We start from the raw sequence: 20,995 nt of genomic DNA on the forward strand, positions 1-20,995 counted from the left end.
CAGGCTCCCTCTGAAACCGCTAGCAGATTTCACAAACCCTAGGAGGCGGGATGACACTCCTCATGTTCCAGTCATGTTAATAGCCCAGAAAGAACTCACTGAAACTGCTCCAGGGGCCAGTGGCTTGAACAAATTGGAAGGATGACTTGCGGGTAGCAATGTGTTTGTTTTCAGCAGAGCCAGACTGGCCAAGTTGGTGGGTGCCTAAGGAGAACGACAACAGGACCAGTAGAGAGACCTCGGCTTTACCTTCTCCTGACCCCTATGGTGGTGCTGGCCCATCAGCTTTCCTGCAGGGTGGGCAGCTACGTGCTCTTTTAATCTGGCCCCGGTTTTATAGGACAGCTTCTCTGTCTCAGTACCTGTAGGTCTTTGTCATGGCCTTGCCTCTCCAGAATCAGCACCCGGTCCTGTAGCTCCTCCACAGTCCCCTGGAGCAGGTCATTCTCCTCTAAGGTGGCACTGAGACGATGCTCCAGCTCCCGTTTCCGATCCGACAGCATCTTGATCTGAAAGGGTAGAGAGTCACAAGGGTGGTGTGCAGTTACACCCAGGCTGATGAGCAGGAAGGGAGGAATGAGCCCCAAACATGAAGGCAGAGGTTTCCCCAAGTGCTCTGCCCAGGGGCCCGGTGCCCCCATCTCGGAGAGAATAGCTGTGAACTCCCAAGCTAGAGAGAAAGCCCCTCCCTTCTAGAAACCTGTCTGGGAAGGGGTGGGAGATGAGCTTTGGGAAGCTGGAATGTGGGATGCCAGGCAGAGGAAGGGAAGGTCAGTGCTCTGGAAATTCCACAGATAAGACAGAGAAGGGCTCCACCTTGCCTGCTCGTAACTTCACCTCAACCCCATAATTTATGGGGGAGTGGAACCCAAACTGTGGTTCCATTCTTCTTCTCAAGTCATGGGCACAGGAAAAAGCCTGGAACAGCCTCTTGAGCGCTGTCTTGTCATACTTTTATAGCTCTCTTCTGTACTTCCTCCCCCTGCTAACAGGTCTGGCTCTAGAGGTCGCAGTTCAGACCTGGTTTTCCAAGCTAATGGGGGAGTGGCAGGGTACAGAAACAAAGTAGTGCCTGCCTCAGCCTGTGTCCTGGAAGCAACAGGACACGGACATAAGTGAGTAAATGATTTTAGTCAGTGTCTTTTTGCCTGAGCAAGTCATTTGTGAATAGGAGGAATTTCACTCCTTTTATTAAACAGGCCGGTGTGTTTGCACGTTGCATATCTAGCCAGTCTCAAGAGATATAAATCTTCTTTTAGGAAGGCCTGTCTAGTCTTCTCAATGTCAGTGAGAAAACAAAGGCAAAAAGTAAAGAGGTGCCAAATCTCCTGGCCTCAAGGTCTGTAGGCTCAGTAGCTATGCCAGCACTCCATGGGCCAGCGATGCTTCACCCCAACAACACTGCACCGCTAAGGGGACACTGAAACCTTCCCAAGACCTGCATGCAGGTCCCACTGGCTCCTCCCATCTATCATTTCCCTGCTGAACTTCTCTCTCAACCAGCTTCTTGCTCCCAACATGGTTAAGATGTTCTCCACTCTCCCCAGTTTGGCTTGGAGAACAATCCATTAAGGGGACCAAACTTCGGCGCTTTCCTGGGGAGATTTTAAAATGAATGTATAATGTGTCTGAGGTTCTCTGAAATCCACCTTTCCCTCTGCTTTTTGTCTGTTCTTGCTGTCCACACCAGAATTCTGTTCAGAGAGCCCAGATCTTCCCCGGCCACTGATCAATCAGATAGGATGCTGTCCTGGGGAAATGGAAGTATGTGGTCTTTGTCCGGAGAGATCAGGTATCTGGCCAAACAAAGAAATACTGTCTCAAGTGTGCACCTGGGTGAGGGACAAAAAGGAATAGGTCTCTTCTGTGAATGGGGCCACTATTCCCCACACTGAAGCATGTTTCCCGTGTGAAGGAATTCTTACTCTAGTTGATTTTCATTTAAATACCCTCTGACCTTTACATTTTCCTTCCATGGATAAGCTTTGTTTCTCAAGTTCCACTCAGTGAAATAATGATTTAATAGTTCTGACAGATAATCTTGGCCCCTTAAAAAAACTTAGAAGTCAGAGCTACATGAAGTAACGTGCTTGACCAACGTCTTACGTGGTTTTGTAAAGCAGCAGTGTTGCCAGATGAAGCAAGGCATCGACACTCCATCACCCCAGCCTATATACCCTGAAACTTGTGATCCAATCTGCCAGTTAACATTCCCGGGAATGACCCTGAGTCACGAGGGTCTTAAAATAGTAAGCAGAGGGGAGAGGGAAACAGGCAACTCGAAGGAGTCAGAGCTTGGCAAAGGAAGTTTAACGGCAAGTCATGCACACGAGTGGTCACAGACAGGCATGCCAAACCCCACCAGAATCAACTACTTACTTCAAGAACCTGCTGCTCAATACCAGTAGTATTTCCAAGGGAAGGGAGAAAGGAAGGGAATGACAGGCAGGAGAAAAGAGAAGATATTGACAGACTTTAGGAAAAACATCTTCAGGTCATTTCCAAAGCAGGGAAGCAGGCATCTGGGGTTCTCTGGGTCTGACCAGAGGCATCTGGCCCTAGCCTGTGCCTTTAAGTGGAACTTAGCCTAAGGGTTGCTGTCTGGACAATCGGCTTAGGGGCTGTCAGGATCAGATTAAATGGAATACTGAGGGGGAAGCGAAGAGCCCCCCACTTTAGGCTGGTGATAGGACTCCCCTCTTCTTACCTCCCACAGCTGGGTTCTCACAGGGTTGTCCACTAAGTGCTACTTTTTCTTTTCCTCTGGCCCACTGAGGGTCAGAGACCCTGCCATGCTCTGGTTCACACCCTCCACACGGAGTGCTTTCTCTATATTAACTCATCAAACACAACAGCCCTATGGAGTAGCTACGTCTGTTACCCTCATTTTGTACATGAGAATATCACAGGTCCCATTAAGGTGGACTGAACTGGACCTAAATAGCATGGAGCAAGGGGAAATTCTCTTTCCCACTGTCTGTTTAGGGTCGGCAAGAATGTTCTTGGATGGATCCACATATTCAGTAAAAGTAGGTCATCCATGATTTCCGCGCACTCATCAGTATCTCTGAGCAACCTTACTCTTCCAGACCCAGTGCCTCATGAATCAAGTGTTCCCCCTTGACTTTCTCACTGAGACATCTCTCTTCAGAGATTTTAGATACAGCAGGGTTTTGTCTTCCCAGTTCAGGGGACTCCTTATCTGAAAGACCTACTACGGAGCGTCCACTGAGAAAAGTGCTGCCTCTGTAAGCGCGGCCCCGCAGGGCGGCTCACCTCAGCCTGAAGGCTTTCAAGCCTGATGATGTGCTGGTTGGTTGAGGAGTTTTTCTCCCGGAAGTCTTCTCTGAGGGCATGGACTTGCATGGAGAGTTGTCTCTCAACTTCTGATGCCTGCAAGCAGAGGAGACTTTCAGGGGGCGACTCGGAGGCTTCAGCGGATTCAGTGCAAAGGGAGTCTGTTAAGATTTTCCTGCCTTTCATTTCCCAAGTGTCTCTCTGCAACTTCCTACTCTGTGAGGAGCATAGGATGAGATGCTGGCTTCCCACCCCCGGTCCATGTGTTCTTCAGTGCTCAAACAAGACCAACCCCCTACTTCCACTGCGGACGAGTCAGTCTTGGTAAAGACCGCTTTGCTAGTCAGAGGAAACAGGCCTAGGAATAGTAAGCTCTCAAATGTTTGATACCGTCATGACTACTCTGCACATAGCAGAAGCTCCGCGAACATCTACTAAACCCAGAGAGAATCTCAGTGTTTTACATGAAAGAGTAAGAGATAAACCTAGTCCTTCAGAAACTCCTTTATTTCTCTCTTAGAAATGTCTTTATCTATATTCTCTCATTCCTTTATTTTCTCTTTATTTCCTCAGCAGGGCCCAAGTAAGTCATCTCTGTCTCCATTGCTCATTTCCATTCAACATGGGCACTATTTGAAGTTCCCTGTCATGTCTGTTAAGATTTTTTATTTTTATTTTTTAAAGATTTTTATTATTTGAGAGACAGAGAGAGAACGTGAGAGAGAGCACGAGCATGGGAGAAGGGCAGCGGGAGAGGGAGAAGCAGACTCCCCACTCAACAGGGAGCCCAATGTGGGACCTGATCCCAGGACCACAGGACCATGACCTGAGCTGAAGGCAGAAGCTTAACCAACCAAGCCCAGTTAAGAATGTTTCTTTTAAAGATTTTATTTTAAAGTAATCTCTATACCCAGCATGGAGCTCAAATTCACAACCCTGGCATCAAGAGTTGCATGTTGCACCAACCGAGCCAGCCAGGCATTCCGGTGTCTGTTAAGATTTTTGCCATTCGGTCCTCAAGGACATCTCATGCAACTTTACATTCTTGGGGACTGTTGGCTGAGGCACTGATTTCCCACCCTGATCCATTTATTCTCTAAGGCTGCAACACAGCAAAACACCAAAGACATTTAGTGTATTGGCACCCTCTCCTGAATGTGCAGGAGAGTATTCTGAAAGAATGCTTCCTTGCTAAGATTTGAGTTCTAGTCCTTCTCCAGGAGTCCCAGCCCAGCTTCCCAGTGTGCACTGGCCCTGAACACTGCCCAGTAGAGATAAGAGCCACAGGACAGGTCAAATTAACTGCCTCAGTGCTTTTTTTTGAGGCCAAAAAGGGGTCAGTAAGCTTTATGAGTTCCTGGGAGAGATCATTGCGTGCTGAAGTGGTTAGGAGGTGAGACGGTAATAATGCTGATACGGTAGGCCAGCTGTTTAGTGAGGCTCTCACAGTAACAGATACATGTTTGATAGTTTTTTCCCCAGATTTTTTTTTTTTAAGATGTATTTATTTACTTTAGAGAGAGCACGAAGGTCGGAGGGAGTGACAGAGGGAGAGGATTCCCAAGCAGACTCCCTGGCAAGCACGGATGCCGCGCAGGGCTCAATCCCATGACCCTGCGATCACAACTCAAGTTAAAATCAAGAGTCAGACACTCAAGTGACTGAGCCACCAGGTGCACCTCAATAGTTGTTTTTATCTTCAAGTGCTGTATAAGCAATGGTCCATCTTTGCCTTGGTCCTGCAGATTCAACAAATGATGCTCCCCTGAACTAGATGGCCGAGTAAGAATCTCAGCCTACAGTTCTAATTTTTAAACAGTTACACAAACACAACAAAATAAAACCAAACCACCTCTTCTTCCTTATTCTAAATTTAATTACAGACACCACCAGCTTTTTTAGTTTTCTTAATCACTTAGAAACACAATGTTAGTCATCCTTGCCTAAAATAATGTAAGTGGTATGTACTGAGTACTTACTATGTGCCAAGAATTGTGCTAAATGCTTTAAATGCATTATCTCAATTGTCATAACCAAAGTAGTGCCTGTCATGCTCAATTTACTAATGAGGAAACAGGCTCAGGAAAATGAAGGAACCTGCCAACTTCTCAGTAAATGATGGCATCAGAATGGTAAACTTTGGGTTGTCTTGTCTCCAAATTAGGACTTCAAGACAGACATACCCTGTTTGGCTGCACTTCACTTTACTGTACTTTGTAGAGATTGTGTTTTTTCCAAATCGGGAGGTTTGTGGCAACCTTCATCGAGCGAGTCTGCCCATGCTATTTTGCCAACAGCCTTTGCTTCCCTCGTGTCTCATGTGTTGGATTTTGGTAATTCTTGCAGTATTTCAAACTTTTCATCATTATTATATTTCTTCTGGCAATCTGTGACCTGTGATCTTTGATGTTACTGCGGTAGTTGTTTTGGGGTGCCACGAAACATGTCCACTGGAGACACGGACTTGCTCAATAACACTGGGTGCGTTCCGACTGCTCCACTGCTCTCCTGACGGCCATTCCCCCATCTCTCACCCTCTCCTTGCACCTCCCCATTTCCTGAGACACAGCAATGTTGACATCAGGCCAGGTAATAACCCTACAGTGGCCTCTAAGTGCTCAAGTAAAATTAAGAGTTGCACAACTCATCACTTTAAATCCAAAACTAGAAATGATTAAGCTTAGTGAGGAAGGCACATCAAAAGCTTGGCCTCTTGCGCCAACCGTTAGCCTAGTGACGGATGCAAAGGAAGAGATTATGAAGGAAATGACAAACACAACTTTTATGTGCACTGGAAAACCAAAAAATTCATTTTACTCACTTTAATGTGTATTAGCTTCTTTGTGGTGGCCTGGAACCAAACCGGCAATATCTCTGAGGCAGGCCTGTACTGCCTTTTTGTATCTTGAAAAGAGGTTTTCCTTTTTCTTTGTCCCACTATTAACCAAACCTTTAGCAGTTTGACCAGTCCAAGTCAGCAAGGCTTTTTTTTTTCTTTGTTTTCTCCTTCTTAAATGCTAAGAAATTTAAGACTCTGGAAATTTCTTTCAATAGAATTTAGGGCTCATAAGGAAAATTCCTTCTAATAAATGCTGTAATTTGATTGCCTATACTGAATTCAACTGACAATCAAGGTTTCAAATAGGTTTAGATTTACAAAAAGCACTGGGTAATTCAGGTGGGTGACCTTATTCTGAATATCACCAGCTTGACAGGGATGGAGAAACAACCAAGGCCCTGAGACACACCGGGTGTGCCCAAGCTGTATTAGAGATGTTCTTGGACACTAGTCTCCTCTCAAAATGATCTTCCTAGAAGTAAAAATGGTCTCTTCCTATCAGGTAGAGACCTGGAGAGCTCTGGAGTCTGAGCTCTTAACCACTAAGCTCCAATGGGTCTCCTTTAAATGTTAACTCCTCAGATGTGCTCAGGGATGGACTATTCACAAAGCTTTTAACCTATCTCTTATTTGAATCTCTACAAGGCCTAAGACACAGGAGTAGCTGGCCTCCTTTTGCAGACAAGGAAGTAGAGGCTGAGAAAAAGTGGCAATGCCTTGGTCTTTGGCTTCGCAGTGCTGCGCTCTCCCACGCATACAGCTACCTCCAGCCACGCGGCCAGTCATTTGCCTGTTACGGCGCTGGAGGGGATCCATCACGCAGAGTGATAAACCCACTCCCACATGCAAGAGCTAATGTAAATTATTTTCTTCTTCAGAGATGAACTTGGCTCAGATCGTTAGAACTAACAGAATGATTAAAAGCTATTTCTGCATAAAAATTAAGTAATAATCTAAGTTTGTATATAACTTTAATGTTCTAGATGCTTTCTGATCAAAGGATGAGGAAGCCTGAAAAGCCAGTCCTAGCTCTATAACGAACTTCAGACCATCTTTGAAGTTCCTCAAGTAGCAGAGTTAGCCAGGACAAAAGTGATCTCTCTAAAGGGACTTGCTCAGCTCCCGAGAGGAGGGATAGAACAATGGAAAGGAAAAAAGTTGAGTGAGATGATCAGGATTAGAGTTCCTATCCTACCATATATATGTTTGTGTACAGAAGTTAAGGGAGTTGTTTAACTTGAGTAACACTTGGCCAGATTATAGACCTACTCCTCTTTTCCATACTATTACAAAAAGGGCAGGTGTAGAGGAATGCCCCTTTCCCTATTTCCAATTCAGGACCTTGTGAGATTGAGTTGAATCACTAAGTTTAGGGAAAAAAAGGAAGGAAAGAAATAGTACAATGCATACTAATTTACGAGAATTGTGGGAAATGGTAAAGACCCAAGGATCGGTGGTTTTTCTGCTTTTTGTTTTTGTTTTAAACAAGGTGCTACTGAGAACATCATGTGTGCACAGTTCACTTCTTGGGTTTCCACTGAGGATAGCCTGTCAAGTGATTTGGCCAACATCATGGAGGTGGTGGGTCAAGCTAAAAAATATGGAAAAACACCGAAATATTTGGCAGCCATATCCTTTAGCTCTGCTCTCCTGGTGGCCTTTCAAAGTTATCCAACAGCCAGCAATATTCAGAAGCCATACCCCTCCTGCAGATACAAATTTTCCTACTTCTAGTTTTGGGGTAGCCGTCATGGCCCTGAGACATTTTTTGGTGATCGTGGTAGGGGGGTAATACTGGGACAATTCAGTTCTCTTTCTCCACCCCCCCCTTAAAAAGATTTATTTATTTATTTGAGAGAGAGGGAGCACACACACATGGGCAGAGGAAGAGAATCTCAAGCACACTACCCACTGAGCGTTGAGCCTGGTACAGGGCTCAGTCCCATGACCAATGAGATCAAGACCTGAGCCAAAATCATGAGTAATCATGAGTCAGATGCTTAACCAACTGAGCCAACCAGGCACCCTGCCCAATTCAGTCTTAAAGTGGAAAATGGCAGGGACTTACACAGTCAACTTCTCAGAATGATGATTCTGGCTACTGTGCCTGATGAAGCAGCCAGTAACAGCTATGGCAAAAATGTGGCAAAGTATGACATCTGTAATCACAGGCAAATATAAGATGGTATAGTTTTAGTTCAGGTATTTGTTCTTTGCTTTTTGAAATCAAAAATTTTTTCCATAATAAGAGTAACAAATGTTCAGAATAAAAATAATTAGAGAATTTAATTGAAATTGAAAGGACTGAGATAAGTTACAGTCCCCATTTATCCTTAGTCATCACTGCCACTCTCCAGTGAGATCTTTAATATCATTCCTATTACAGATATTTCATGTGAGTCCTAGAAATTGTCTATTCATATCTAAAATGTTACAAAGGTTTTGCCCTTAAAAATACATATAGGGCACGTGGGTGGCTTAGTCAGTTCAGAATCCAACTCTTGATCTCAGCCCAGGCCTTGATCTCAGGGTTGTGAGTTCAAGCCCTGCATTGGGCTCCATGCTGGGCATGGAGTTTACTTTAAAAATAAACAAACAAACAAATAAACACACGTGTATTTTTTTTTTAAAGATTTTGTCTATTTATTTGACACAGAGAGAGATCACAAGTAGGCAGAGAGGCAGGCAGAGAGAGAGGAGGAAGCAGGCTCCCCACTGAGCAGAGAGCCCAATGTGGGGCTAGATCCCAGGACCCTGAGATCATGACCCAAGCCGAAGGCAGAGGCTTTAACCCACTGAGCCACCCAGGCACCCCACAAACATACATGTATTTTACATCTTTCCAAGCCAATATATAGATCTACCTTATCCTTTTTAACAACTGTTTAGTTATGTGAATATAACATAATTTAACTTATCCCTGCTTATGAACATTTAGAGTGCTCCAATTCTTTGCTATTACAAACACTGCTGCAGAAAACACCCTTGCTTAACCATCTTAGGTTAAGCAATTGGATAAATTGCTTAACCAAATTGGATAAATCCAATTATCCAGAGACCTGCTTGTGGGAGAATATCTTGTAAGTGAATAAATTCCTAAAAGTGGCATTGTTAGGTAAAAGGTAAGCATATTGGAACGCCTGGGTGGCAATTGTTAAGAAGAGTTAAGTGTCTACTTTGGCTCACGTTATGAGCCCAGGAACCGGGGCTCAAGCCTCGTATCAGGCTCCCTGCTCAGCGGGAAGTCTACTTCTCCCTCTCCCATTCCCCCTGCTTCTGTTCCCTCTCTTGTTCTGTCAAATAAATAAATAAAATCTTAAAAAAAAGGTTATGAAGGGGCGCCTGGGTGGCTCAGTGGGTTAAGCCGCTGCCTTCGGCTCGGGTCATGATCCCGGGGTCCTGGGATCGAGTCCCACATGGGGCTCTCTGCTCAGCGGGGGCCCTGCTTCCCTCTCTCTCTCTGCCTGCCTCTCTGTCTCTTGTGATCTCTGTCTGTCAAATAAACAAAATCTTTAAAAAAAAAAAAAAAGGTTATGAATATTTACATTGATAGGTATTGCCAAACCCCACCCCTAAAACATTGCACCAGTTTCTATCCCCACCAACAGAGCACAAATACTCCTGCTTCTCAGTACCTTGCCACCACTGGGTAATATGAAACATTTTAATCTTTAGATACTAATTTCTAACATTCATTTTTTTTTAAGATTTTATTTATTTATTTGACAGAAAGAGAGAGACAGCAAGAGTGGGAACACAAGCAGGGAGAGTGGGAGAGGGAGAAGTGGGCTTCCCGCTGAGCAGAGAGCCCTACCTGGGGCTCGATCCCAGGACCTCGGGACCATGACCTGAGCCGAAGGCAGATGCCTAACGACTGAGCCACTCAGGCACCCCTATTTCTAACATTCTTATTTCAAAAACATTGTCTTTTTTACTTTCACTGATTACAGATTGGATGATAAAGAAAATGAGACATTTGAGAAACTACTTTAGTTCTGTTAAAGAGTGATGAAAAGCCAAATACTTATATATCCTTGAACTATCTGGAATGAACTCCTTTTTATAATCAGAGTGCTTGGGTTATTATTAATTAAGCCTCAAGTTGGCAAAACAGAATGACTCTGTGTTCCTTCTCCCTGATATGCCTGATTTGGTTAGAGTACCATCTAGGACACATTACTTTCCCTCTACTGAGCAGAGCTATTCTAGGATTTCTTTATGATTCCTTATAGTTAGGCATTTGGGATCTTCCCGTATTTCACAATTATAACAAATACATGTCACTGGTGGGTAAGTAGCACTTGAATAGAAATGCAGTTGACAACCTTACTGTGTCAGAAAGGGAGATGAATATGCTTTAGAAAAGAAAATCTAGGGGCACCTGGGTGGTTCAGTGGGTTAAGCCACTGTCTTCAGCTCAGGTCATGATCTCAGGGCCCTGGGATCGAGCCCCGTATCAGGTTCTGCTCAGCAGGGAGCCTGCTTCCCCCTCTCTCTCTGCCTGCCTCTCTGTCTCTTGTGATCTCTCTCTGTCAAATAAATAAATAAAATCCTTAAAAAAAAAAAGAATAGAAAATCTACACCAATATCAAACAAAATGGGATTATTATCCTTTGCTTAACTGAAAAATCCAATTATCCAGAGACCTGTATTTTCTTATCTTCCAGGTTTTATTGTTAAAAACTTTCAAATTCATTAATGGGTGCCATGAGCCTACTGACAACATATTACACGACAAACATTTTTTTTGCTCTCTTGATTATTTATAGTAATAATAGTGACAGCCATCTACTAGATGATCATAAATCAATGTAAAAAATTAAATTCGCCTTTTTGTTCTCACTAGGCTTCTATATGCCAATTCTTCCCAAAGGTTTTCAAAAATAACACTCAGAAGTGAGGTTTGTCATGTATTTATATTTTCCTTAATGTTTGAAGACAATAAGACTTTCACTACTACTTTTACAAAGAAAGGCTTCATATCTAGTAATATGGCTTATGTGGACTGACCCTCCTACTGAAAACGACTAAAAATACTGCGTAAACCAGAAAAGACTTCTTGGAAGCATCAAGGAGCTGACAAATACAGTGACAGATCTATGTTAATGTTTCACGTATGCAAATTATTACAACCACCCAATGGAATACAAGCAGTAAGAAATAAACCTAACTACACCACAAATGAATAAGGAAACTACAAGGAAGGACATGGAGAAAATAACTAAACGAAATAACTGGAAAATAGTCTTTGACTACACTGAAACATTTAAGAGAAAAAGAATATACACGGACATTGCACTGTAGTTAATAAATTTGTTTCTCACGGAGATGTATAAGAGATTCTGACCCCACTCTATGTTTAACAGAATTGAACATATAAGTAAATATATCACATATAATGAGAACGAGGTTCTTCTCTTGCAGAAAAATAAGACACAAATAAGGAAAGAAGAATAGAATGAATTCTGTGCTGCTAGACTGGAATCAGAGATAGTGGTATGAACTTACTAGTATGTATACAAATGGACAAGTTGAGAAGTAATTATGGATGTTTGTTAATGAAAATAATTATTAGGCAAGTATCCCAGTGTTAGTATATTTTCCTTATGTCCTAAATCTGTCTTCTGAGAGGGCCCCAAAGTAACAACATCCCAGGGGCACAACCACTGTTCAGATTTGGTTTCTAAATGCCATTCTCTACTAAATGAACCAAGGCTCCTTGGAGAAATGGCTGACTCCAGGGTTGGGGCAGGAAAAACACAAGATGAGCTTGGATTATCTTGTGATGCCGGAAAGAAAGGAAGTGCTCATAAAATGTTGGAGACCTACTGAACAGGCATAGGTGCTAAACTGAAGGAGCTCCCAATGGCTAAGACTAAGACCATGTGGTCAATAAAACAACAACGGTGATGGATGGCAGCACAAAGAATAAGAGAAATATTCACGAGTTCACACTGATAAATAAACAAACAAAATAAACGTGAGGGGGAAGGGCAGCTCTCTCTTACAGAAGAATCCCAATCAATAAATGTAGAAGGAATGATGACAACAGAAAATCACCAATAAGCGAGCATCACAGTAATAAGCACTGCAGGCAGGAACTAGGATGAATGTTACAATGATTGGGCAAAAGTCTGATGAGAAACGGGGTATTTGCACAGTCTCAACGTGTCTCTCCGTAAGATTTATTAATTATGAAGGGAAAAATAGTAACCTCACAGAGGGGAAGCCAAGCAGACACTACCTTAAATAAGAGATAAAAGTTAGTATCACCAGTAAAAAGAATAACACCACACGTCCTCAACAGGGTGCCCTGAGAAGGGCATAACTATACATCTGTGCTACCGCTATAAAACTGTACCTCAATCTAATCGTGACAAAACATTAGACAATGAAAGCTGAGGGACTTTTTTACAAAGTAATTGGTCAGTACGCTCCAAATGTAATGAGTTCAAGAAAAACAAAAACAGACAGGATTTGTCAGAGATTGAAGGAGACAAAACAAAACAACAAAACATCATGACAACTAAATGCGATAGGGGATCTTCAACTGGATCCTGTGCCAGAAAATAAACACTGGTGGGAAAACTGGCAACATCCCAGTCAGTCTCAGTCCGGTGTTAATCTCCTGTAGTGTACTATGGATACATAAGATGTTGACATTAAGGGAAGCTGGAAGGGTCTATGAGAATCTTTAAAAAAGATTTTATCTATTCATTTATTTGAGAGAGGGGGACAGAGAGCAGTGTGCCCATGTGGGGGGAGGGGCAGAGCGAGAGGGAGAAGCCTAAGCTGACTCCATGCTGAGCTTGACACGGGGCTGGATCTCACGACCCTGAGATTGTGACCTGAGCCGAAGCCAAGAGTCAGACAGATGCTCAACTGACTGATCCACCCAGGCACCCCATTAAAATTTCCATATTGTTTTTCTAACTTCTCTGTATTTCTAACATCATTAAAAAAAAAAAATCAGATTGGTAGTGCCCCTAGACATGTGGCAGAAGAAAATAAATCATCTCTGGAGGATGGTACCTCCATTCAAAGTTCAAATTATCTCCACAATTCTCTAATAGAAACAATCAGATTGAATAAAAGATGACTTAAAGTTAAAAAAAAAAAACAACCATTCAGATTATAAGTAAAACAGAAACAAAGCCAAACACACCCATGAAAACAAGGACCCATGAGCAAGAACCAGCAGAAGCAAATCCACAAAGACTTCAGATCCGAGAACGACCAGATATAAATTGTAAGACAGATGAAACTGCAAGACAACTTTATTTTGTTTAGATACATAAAAGGTTAAGAACCAACATGTCTAGAAAGAAAAAGTTATAATAACTGAAATTAAAACCCAATGGGTAGTATCAAAATAGAAGATTTCTAAGACATCATTAAAAAAATAAGCCTGGGGGTGCCTGGGTGGCTCAGTGGGTTAAACCTCTGCCTTCGGCTCAGGTCATGATCCCAGGGTCCTGGGATTGAGCCCCGCATCGGGCTCTCTGCTCAATGGGGAGCCTGCTTCCCCCTCTCTCTCTGCCTGCCTCTCTGCCTGCTTGTGATCTCTGCTGTCAAATAAATAAATAAAATCTTTAAAAAAAGTCTGTAAGGTCTAGTTTGGAAGAAAGTATATGCAACACATACATCTGACAAAGGACCCATATCCGGAATATATAAAAACCTCTAACTCAATAATAAAAAGACACCTAATTTTTTAAATGGGCAGAGAAATAGAACAGACATGTCACAGAAGAAGACCTATGAATGGCCAATAGCACATGAAAAAATGCCTAGCACCACTGGTCACCAGGGAAATGTAAATTGAAGCCACCACAAGATAACTTGACACATCCTTAAGAAGACTATAATTCAAAAGACGGGCAACACAAAATGTTGGCAATTGTGGAACAACTAGAATTCTTGTATATAGTTAGTGGGAGTGTATAATGGAAAAACCCACTTTGGAAAAAAGCCTTGTAGCTTCTTACAAGTGTCAACAAACTCGCTACAAGCGAGTTTAAGAACACATGAAACAACTGAAAACCAAATTGCCAAATTAAAAGACTAATCAGAAGGAATAAGACTAGTCTGAAGGCATTATCCACACAGAAGTGCACAGAAACAGAGGGAAGACAGAAGAGATAGGTCAGCACATGCTCTGTAAGTATAAACTTCAAGTGCATAAAGGGCAGAGAAACGGGAGAGAAAATAATGGCTGAAAACCTCCTAAGTGATGAATGAACCGATTCAATCCTTAAGAAGCCCAATGAAATGTAAGCAAAACAAAATCTAAGGCATAAGAAGTGAAGTAATATGGATGTTTGCAAATATTCAAAGTAAAGCATTTTTTTTTCCAATTTATTTATTTTTAGAAAAACAGTATTCATTATTTTTTCACCACACCCAGTGCTCCATGCAAGCTGTGCCCTCTATAATACCCACCACCTGGTACCCCAACCTCCCATCCCCCCGCCACTTCAAACCCCTCAGACTGTTTTTCAGAGTCCATAGTCTCTCATGGTTCATCTCCCCTTCCAATTTACCCAAAAGCACATACCCTCCCCAATGTCCATAACCTTCCCCCCTTCTCCCAACCCCCCTCCCTCAAAGTAAAGCATTTTTAATTTATTTTCTCTTTTAAAAATTTTAAATACTTTATTTATTTATTTGACAGAGAGAGAGAGATCACAAGTAGGCCAGAGAAGCAGGCGGAGAGGGATGGGGAAGCAGGCTCCGTGCTGAGCAGAGAGCTTGATGTGGGTCTCCATTCCAGGACCCTGAGATCATGACCTGAGCCGAAGGCAGAAGCTTAATCCACTGAGCCACACAAAGGAAAGCATTTTTTAAAAAAAGATTTATTTGAGAGAGAGAGAGTGTATGTGAGAGAGAGGGAGTACGAGCCGGGGTGGGAGATGGAGCTGAGCAGGAAGTCTGACATGGGACTAGATCCCTGGACTGGACTCTGGGATCATGACCTGAGCTGAAGGCAAACACTTAAATGACTGAGTCACCCTGGTAGCCAAAGAAAAGCATTTTCTTTTCCTGGTCTCTCGTCTTAGGTTGCAACTAGTGTGAAGCATATTTTACTAATTATTTTAATCTATCTCCTGCTAGACCTTGGGCTCTGGTATCCAGGACATTACTTAACACATCACTGGTGTTTGAGGCATATTTGGAATATTGGATGCATGTTTGGACAACAACGGTTTATATTTTCTTATTAGAAAATTACTTTTGGGGGCACCTGGGTGGCTCAGTTGATTAAGCGACAGCCTTCGGCTTGGGTCATGATCCCAGGGTCCTGGGATTGAGTCCCATATCAGGCTCCCTGCTCAGTGGAGTGCCTGCTTCTCCCTCTCCTTCTGCCTGCCGGCCGCTCTGCCTACTTGTGCTCTCTCTCTCTGTCAAATAAATAAATAAACATCTTTTAAAAAGGGGCACCTGGGTGGCTCAGTGGGTTAAAGCCTCTGCCTTCGGCTCGGATTGTGATCCCAGGATCCTGGGATCGAGCCCCACATCAGGCGCTCTGCTTGCCAGGGAGCCTGCTTTCCCCCATCTCTCTGCCTGCCTCTCTGCTTACTTGTGATCTCTCTCAAATAAATAAATAAAATCTTAAAAAGAAAAAGTCTTAAAAAATAAGAAAATTACTTTTCCTAACAAGTTATGTTTCATGTATTATGTTATAATAGAGTATCCTTTTTAAACTCTGCAAAGCACTTTACCACTAAGCCATAGCAAACACAGAAATCTAACAATTCTCTTAAGCAAAAAATTTGAGATTTTAACAGAATGAAATGAAGTTTTCAATGCTCAAGCCTTTCATTTTATTTTATTTTTTAAGTACTCTCTACACGCAGTTTGGGGCTTAAACTCACGACCCTGAGATCAAGAGTTGCATGTTCTTCCAAATGAGCTAATGAGGTGCCCCCATTTTATTTTAATTTTTTCTTTTTTTAAGTACGCTTCATGCCCAGTGTAGGAGTTTAAACTCATGACCCTGAGGTCAAGTGTCATGCTCCAATGACAGAGCCAGCCAGGCACTCCAAATTTCATTTATTTTTTTTTAGTAATCTCTATACCCAATGTGGGGCTCAAACCCATGAACCTGATATCAAGAGTTGCATGCTCTTCTGACTGCACAAGCCAGGTTCCCCCAAGCTCTTCATTTTAATGTTTAAGAGGAATCTGTTTTTCTGAACAACTTCATAGGTGATAGTTCATCACCTATGAAGGAAGAATCCACATAATTCATGTTGTATTCTTGGGTTCTCACATGTTTTTGCTGTTACATGATAACGCTGTGGCTGGAGACACCTGCTGTGCTGCTTTACTAACTGATACTGCCTTCTTTCAGATACACGGTGTAGGCAAAAGAAATTTTCTCTTTACCTAAACTTTATGTTACAGGCATATGGCAAAGATATTGCTGGTTTGGTTCCAGACCGCCACAATAAAGAGAATATCACAGTAAAGAGAGTAAAATGAGTTTTTTGGTTTTCCAGTGCACATAAAAATTGTATTTACACTACAGTCTATGAAGTGTGCAATAACATTACGTCTAAACAAATTTACTTATCTCAGTTTAAAAATACTTTACTGGTAGGGACCCCTGGGTGGCTCAGTTGGTTGGACGACTGCCTTCGGCTCAGGTCATGATCCCGGAGTCCCGGGATGGAGTCCCGCATCGAGCTCCCAGCAACATGGGGAGTCTGCTTCTCCCTCTGACCTTCTCCTCACTCATGCTCTCTCTCACTGTCTCTCTCTCAAATAAATAAATAAAATATTTAAAAAAAAATACTGGTAAAAAATGCTAACCATCATCTGAGCTTCAGCGAGTCCTCTTTTTGCTGGTGGAGGGTCTTGCTTCCATGTTGATGGCTGCTGACCAATCGGGGTGGTGGTCACTGAAGGCTGGGGGTGCTGTGGCAGTTCCCTAAAATAAGACGACACAACTTTTGCCATGTCAATGGACTCTCCCTCTCATGAAGGGTTTCTCTGTAGCAGGTGATGGTGTTGGGTAGCATTCTACCCACAGCAGAACTTCTTTCAAGATTGGAGTCTGTCTTCTCAAGCCCTGCTGCTGCTTTATCAACTGAGTGTGTGGAACATTCTGAATGCTTTGTCATCAACAGTCTTCCCAGCATCCAGGAGCAGTTTCCATCTCCAGACACCACCACCTTTGCTCATCCACAAGAAGCAAGTCCTCATTGCTTCAAGTTTTAGCACTAGTTTCTAGAGATTCAGTCCCATCTTCAGGCTCCACGTCTAATTCTCGTTCTCTTGCTGTTCCCACCCCATGTGCAGCTACTTCCTCCACTGAACCCCTCCAAGTCCTCCATGAAGATTGGAATCAACCTCTTCCACACTCTGTTAACATTGCTCTTTTGACCTCTCCCATGAATCAGGAAAGTCCTTGGTGTTATCTAGAATGGTGAACCCTTTCCAGAAGGTTTCCAGTTTACTTTGCCCAGACCCATCAGAGGACACACTATCTATGGCAGCTCTAGCCTTTCAAATGTCTTTCTTAAATAATAAGGCCTGAAAGTCAAAACGACTCCTTGGTTCACGGACTGCAGAATGGATGTTGTGTTAGCAAACATGAAAACAACATTAATCTCGTACATCTCCACGCCATCAGGGCTCTCGGACGGCCAGGTACACTGCCAGTGAGCAGTGATACTCTGAAAGGCATCTCTTTTTTTCTGAGTAGCAGGTCTCAACAGCCGGCTTGAAATATTCAGGCAGTCTCGTTGTGAACAGAGGTGCTGTCGTCCAGGCTTTGCTCTTCCATTTACAGCGCGCAGGTGGAGTAGACGCAGCATCGTGCTTCAGGGCCCGAGGGTTTGCAGAACAGGCAGTGGCTTCTGCTCCGTGGCTCCAGCTGCATTAGCCTCTCACAAGAGAGTCAGCCCGTGTTTCGCAGCTTGGAAGCCAGGCACTGACTTCTCCTCGCTAGCTACCGAAGTCCTCCACGGTGTCTTCCTCGATAGGAGGCTCTTATATCAACACTGAAAATCATGTTGAGTGGAGCCGCCTTCATGGACGATCTCAGCTGGAGCTTCTGGAGAACTCGCTGCAGCTTCTACACCTGCTGCTGCCCCTCGCGCTTCTGTGTTACGGAGACAGCGTCTTGCCTTAAACCTCGTGAACCACCTCAGCTACCTTCAGACGTTCCTGCTGCAGCCCCTCCCCTCTCTCAGCTTCAGAGAGTGGAAGGGAGTCAGGGTCTTGCTCTGGGATCGGCTTCGGCTTCGGCTTCAGGGAGTGTTGTGCCGGGTTTGACCTTCCATCCAGACCACACATGCTTTCTCCAGATCAGCAAAGAAGACGGTTTTCTTTCTTTATCATTCGTGTGTTCCCCGGAGTGGCGCTTGTCATTTCCTTCAAAATCTCTTCCTTTGCCTCCGCCACTTGGCTAATGGTTGGCGCAAGAGGCCAAGTTTTGGCCTCTTCTGACTTTTGATGTGCCTTCCTCACTAAGCTTAATCATTTCCAGCTTTGGATTTAAAGTGATGAGACGTGCAACTCTTCCTTTCACTTGAGCACTTAGAGGCCACTGTAGGGTTATTAACTGGCCTGATATCTATATTGTTCTGTCGCCTGGAATGGGGCAGGCTGAGGAGAGGGTGAGAGATGGGGGAATGGCCATCAGGAGAGCAGTGGAGCAGTCAGAACGCACGCAACATTTACTGATTCAGTCAACATCTCCTGTGGGCGTGTTTCGTGGCACCCCAAAACAACTACCGTAGTAACATCAAACATCACAGGTCACAGATTGCCAGAAGAAATATAATAGTGATTAAAAAGTGTGAAATACTGCAAGAATTACCAAAATGCAACACATGAGGCATGAAGGAAGCAAAGGCTATTGGCAAAATAGCACTGGAGACTGGCTCGATGAAGGTTGCTACAAACCTCCAATTGGAAAAAATCCATTAACTTCAAATTGCAATAAACCAAAGGCACAGTAAAATGACGTATGGCCGTATAAGGATGTTCAGTACATCATCGTTTTTAATAGTAAAAACCTGGAAGCAACCTAAATTTTTGCTATTAGCTGACTGGATGGAAAACGTTAATCAGAGTCATGGAATGCTATAGGCATCTACCTGTATTAATATGGAAAGATTTCATAATGTAATCTAAAGTAAAAAACATAGCACATTTGATTCCAGCATACAAAATTATGAGTGTACATTTATTTATATGCATACATACATTCTTCTAGAAGAATGTCTGGAAGGCCATTCATCAAAATGTTATCTGTGATTATCTCTGGGGGATTAGATTCCTATAGATTTCACTTTGGAAAAAATTACTTTTCTATAATGTTTGAATATTCTACAGAAATATGTATTATCTTAATATTGAGAAAAATTAAGTTATTTTTATTCTTTAAAAATAAGTAAATTCATAAGATACCAACCTAGGGAGAAAAGTGAAAGAAAGAAAATAATATTGTAAACATCAAATCAAGATCAGGATCTTCAGGAATATGAGGCTGGGGAGAATCACCAGTAATCAGAGCATGAACTTAGAAAGACTGAGGGGGGAAGAGAAGCTACTCATTTATTTATTTTTTAACTTTCAAGTTTGAAATTTGACAAAGTTCCAAACCCCTATGAGGAATATAAAGAAATATAAGACACAATCTCTATCCTCAAATAGCTGAAGGAGATGAGATGAATACTCATGAAGCAGCCAACGTAAGTCACAGAATAAGTATTTGTATATGTGGCAGATGGTACGAGAAGTACACAAGGAACTCGAGACAAAATATGGTAAGTTTTGAGAGGAGGAAGAACAAAGTAAACAGCTCGGTGACCTTAAGAGATTATACAACTACTATACCTCAGCTTCCTCATCTGAAAATGGTAATTAAAATATCTTTAAAGTTATGCCAGCATTAAAATGCAATAACACGGACAACATGTTTAGCACACATTAAATATGTAGTGTGTTAGAGCTATTACTATCACTTCTAATAAAGTAAAATCTCCAAATAGAACATGCATTCATTCAAAGGAAAACATGCAATCTGAAAGTTAAAACCTCAGAGACTCTGGTTTAAACCCTGAAGAGAGCGTGTGATGAAACGGAGGTGCGGGTCAGCAAAGTCAGGCCTAACAGGACATGGTGTGAGCAAGCAATGGCGAGGGACTTAAGATCACAGTTAGTTCTTGCCTCCTGTTCCAGTTTCTTCCCATTTTATTACCATTTTTACAAAAGACGAAACACACATACGAAACAGTCACACAGAGAATAGTCACATTTTCAGGGATGCTAAAAACTCAGCCCCTGGAGTGAGCAGGTCTGATGTTTGTTACTCCTGCAAGGGGATGCCTGAGAAAGTCAATGCATGACTGTTGGTCCTGTCTATGCCAAGTATGTGCTCTTTAATATTTAGAAAGTGCACTGTCGTGAAATAGGCCATGCCTAATTTTGTTTTATTTGAACTAACTTTAAAATTAGAGCACTATAATGGTTTTATTATCACCCTTTTAATCATGGTCACAAACATAATCCCGCAACATCAAAGACCAGCAACTCTGGCAGCACAGGCTTGGATTGAAAAAAGAAAAAAGGACAAATGTCAATCCACTTTTGTTTCTGAAAGAGGGCCATTATTCAGTGTCAGAGCCCAACTGCTAGTTAATAAAAACTATTTCAGAAGCCAGAGAGAAAGGCTAAATGTTTTTATTTTTAAATGTTCTGTGAGGACTCAAAACAGGCCCAGATATTCCCAATATACTATATTCTCAGAGTTCTGATTCATTCTTTGTCTTTTTTTTTTTTTTTAAACCAAAATGACACAATCCTTTGTGCTAACTTGATGGCCTGGCACTTTGCACTAATTCC

General features: G+C 42.7%; 1 protein-coding gene across 2 annotated transcripts in view; it reads right to left on the reverse strand.

The window, feature by feature from the left end:
• BICDL1 (BICD family like cargo adaptor 1) overlaps positions 1-20,995 on the reverse strand; it is a 101,416-nt gene that overhangs the window by 23,111 nt on the left and 57,310 nt on the right. For both annotated transcript variants that reach the window (XM_044244169.1, XM_044244168.1), the window contains exons 3-4: positions 3,277-3,393; positions 363-509 (exon numbers count right to left, since the gene is read on the reverse strand). In XM_044244169.1, the coding sequence (XP_044100104.1) occupies positions 363-509; positions 3,277-3,393 (264 nt within the window). The remainder of the gene's footprint in view (positions 1-362; positions 510-3,276; positions 3,394-20,995) is intronic.

Source organism: Neovison vison, chromosome 3 (assembly GCF_020171115.1).
Source record: "Neovison vison isolate M4711 chromosome 3, ASM_NN_V1, whole genome shotgun sequence".
Lineage (NCBI taxonomy): Eukaryota > Metazoa > Chordata > Mammalia > Carnivora > Mustelidae > Neogale > Neogale vison.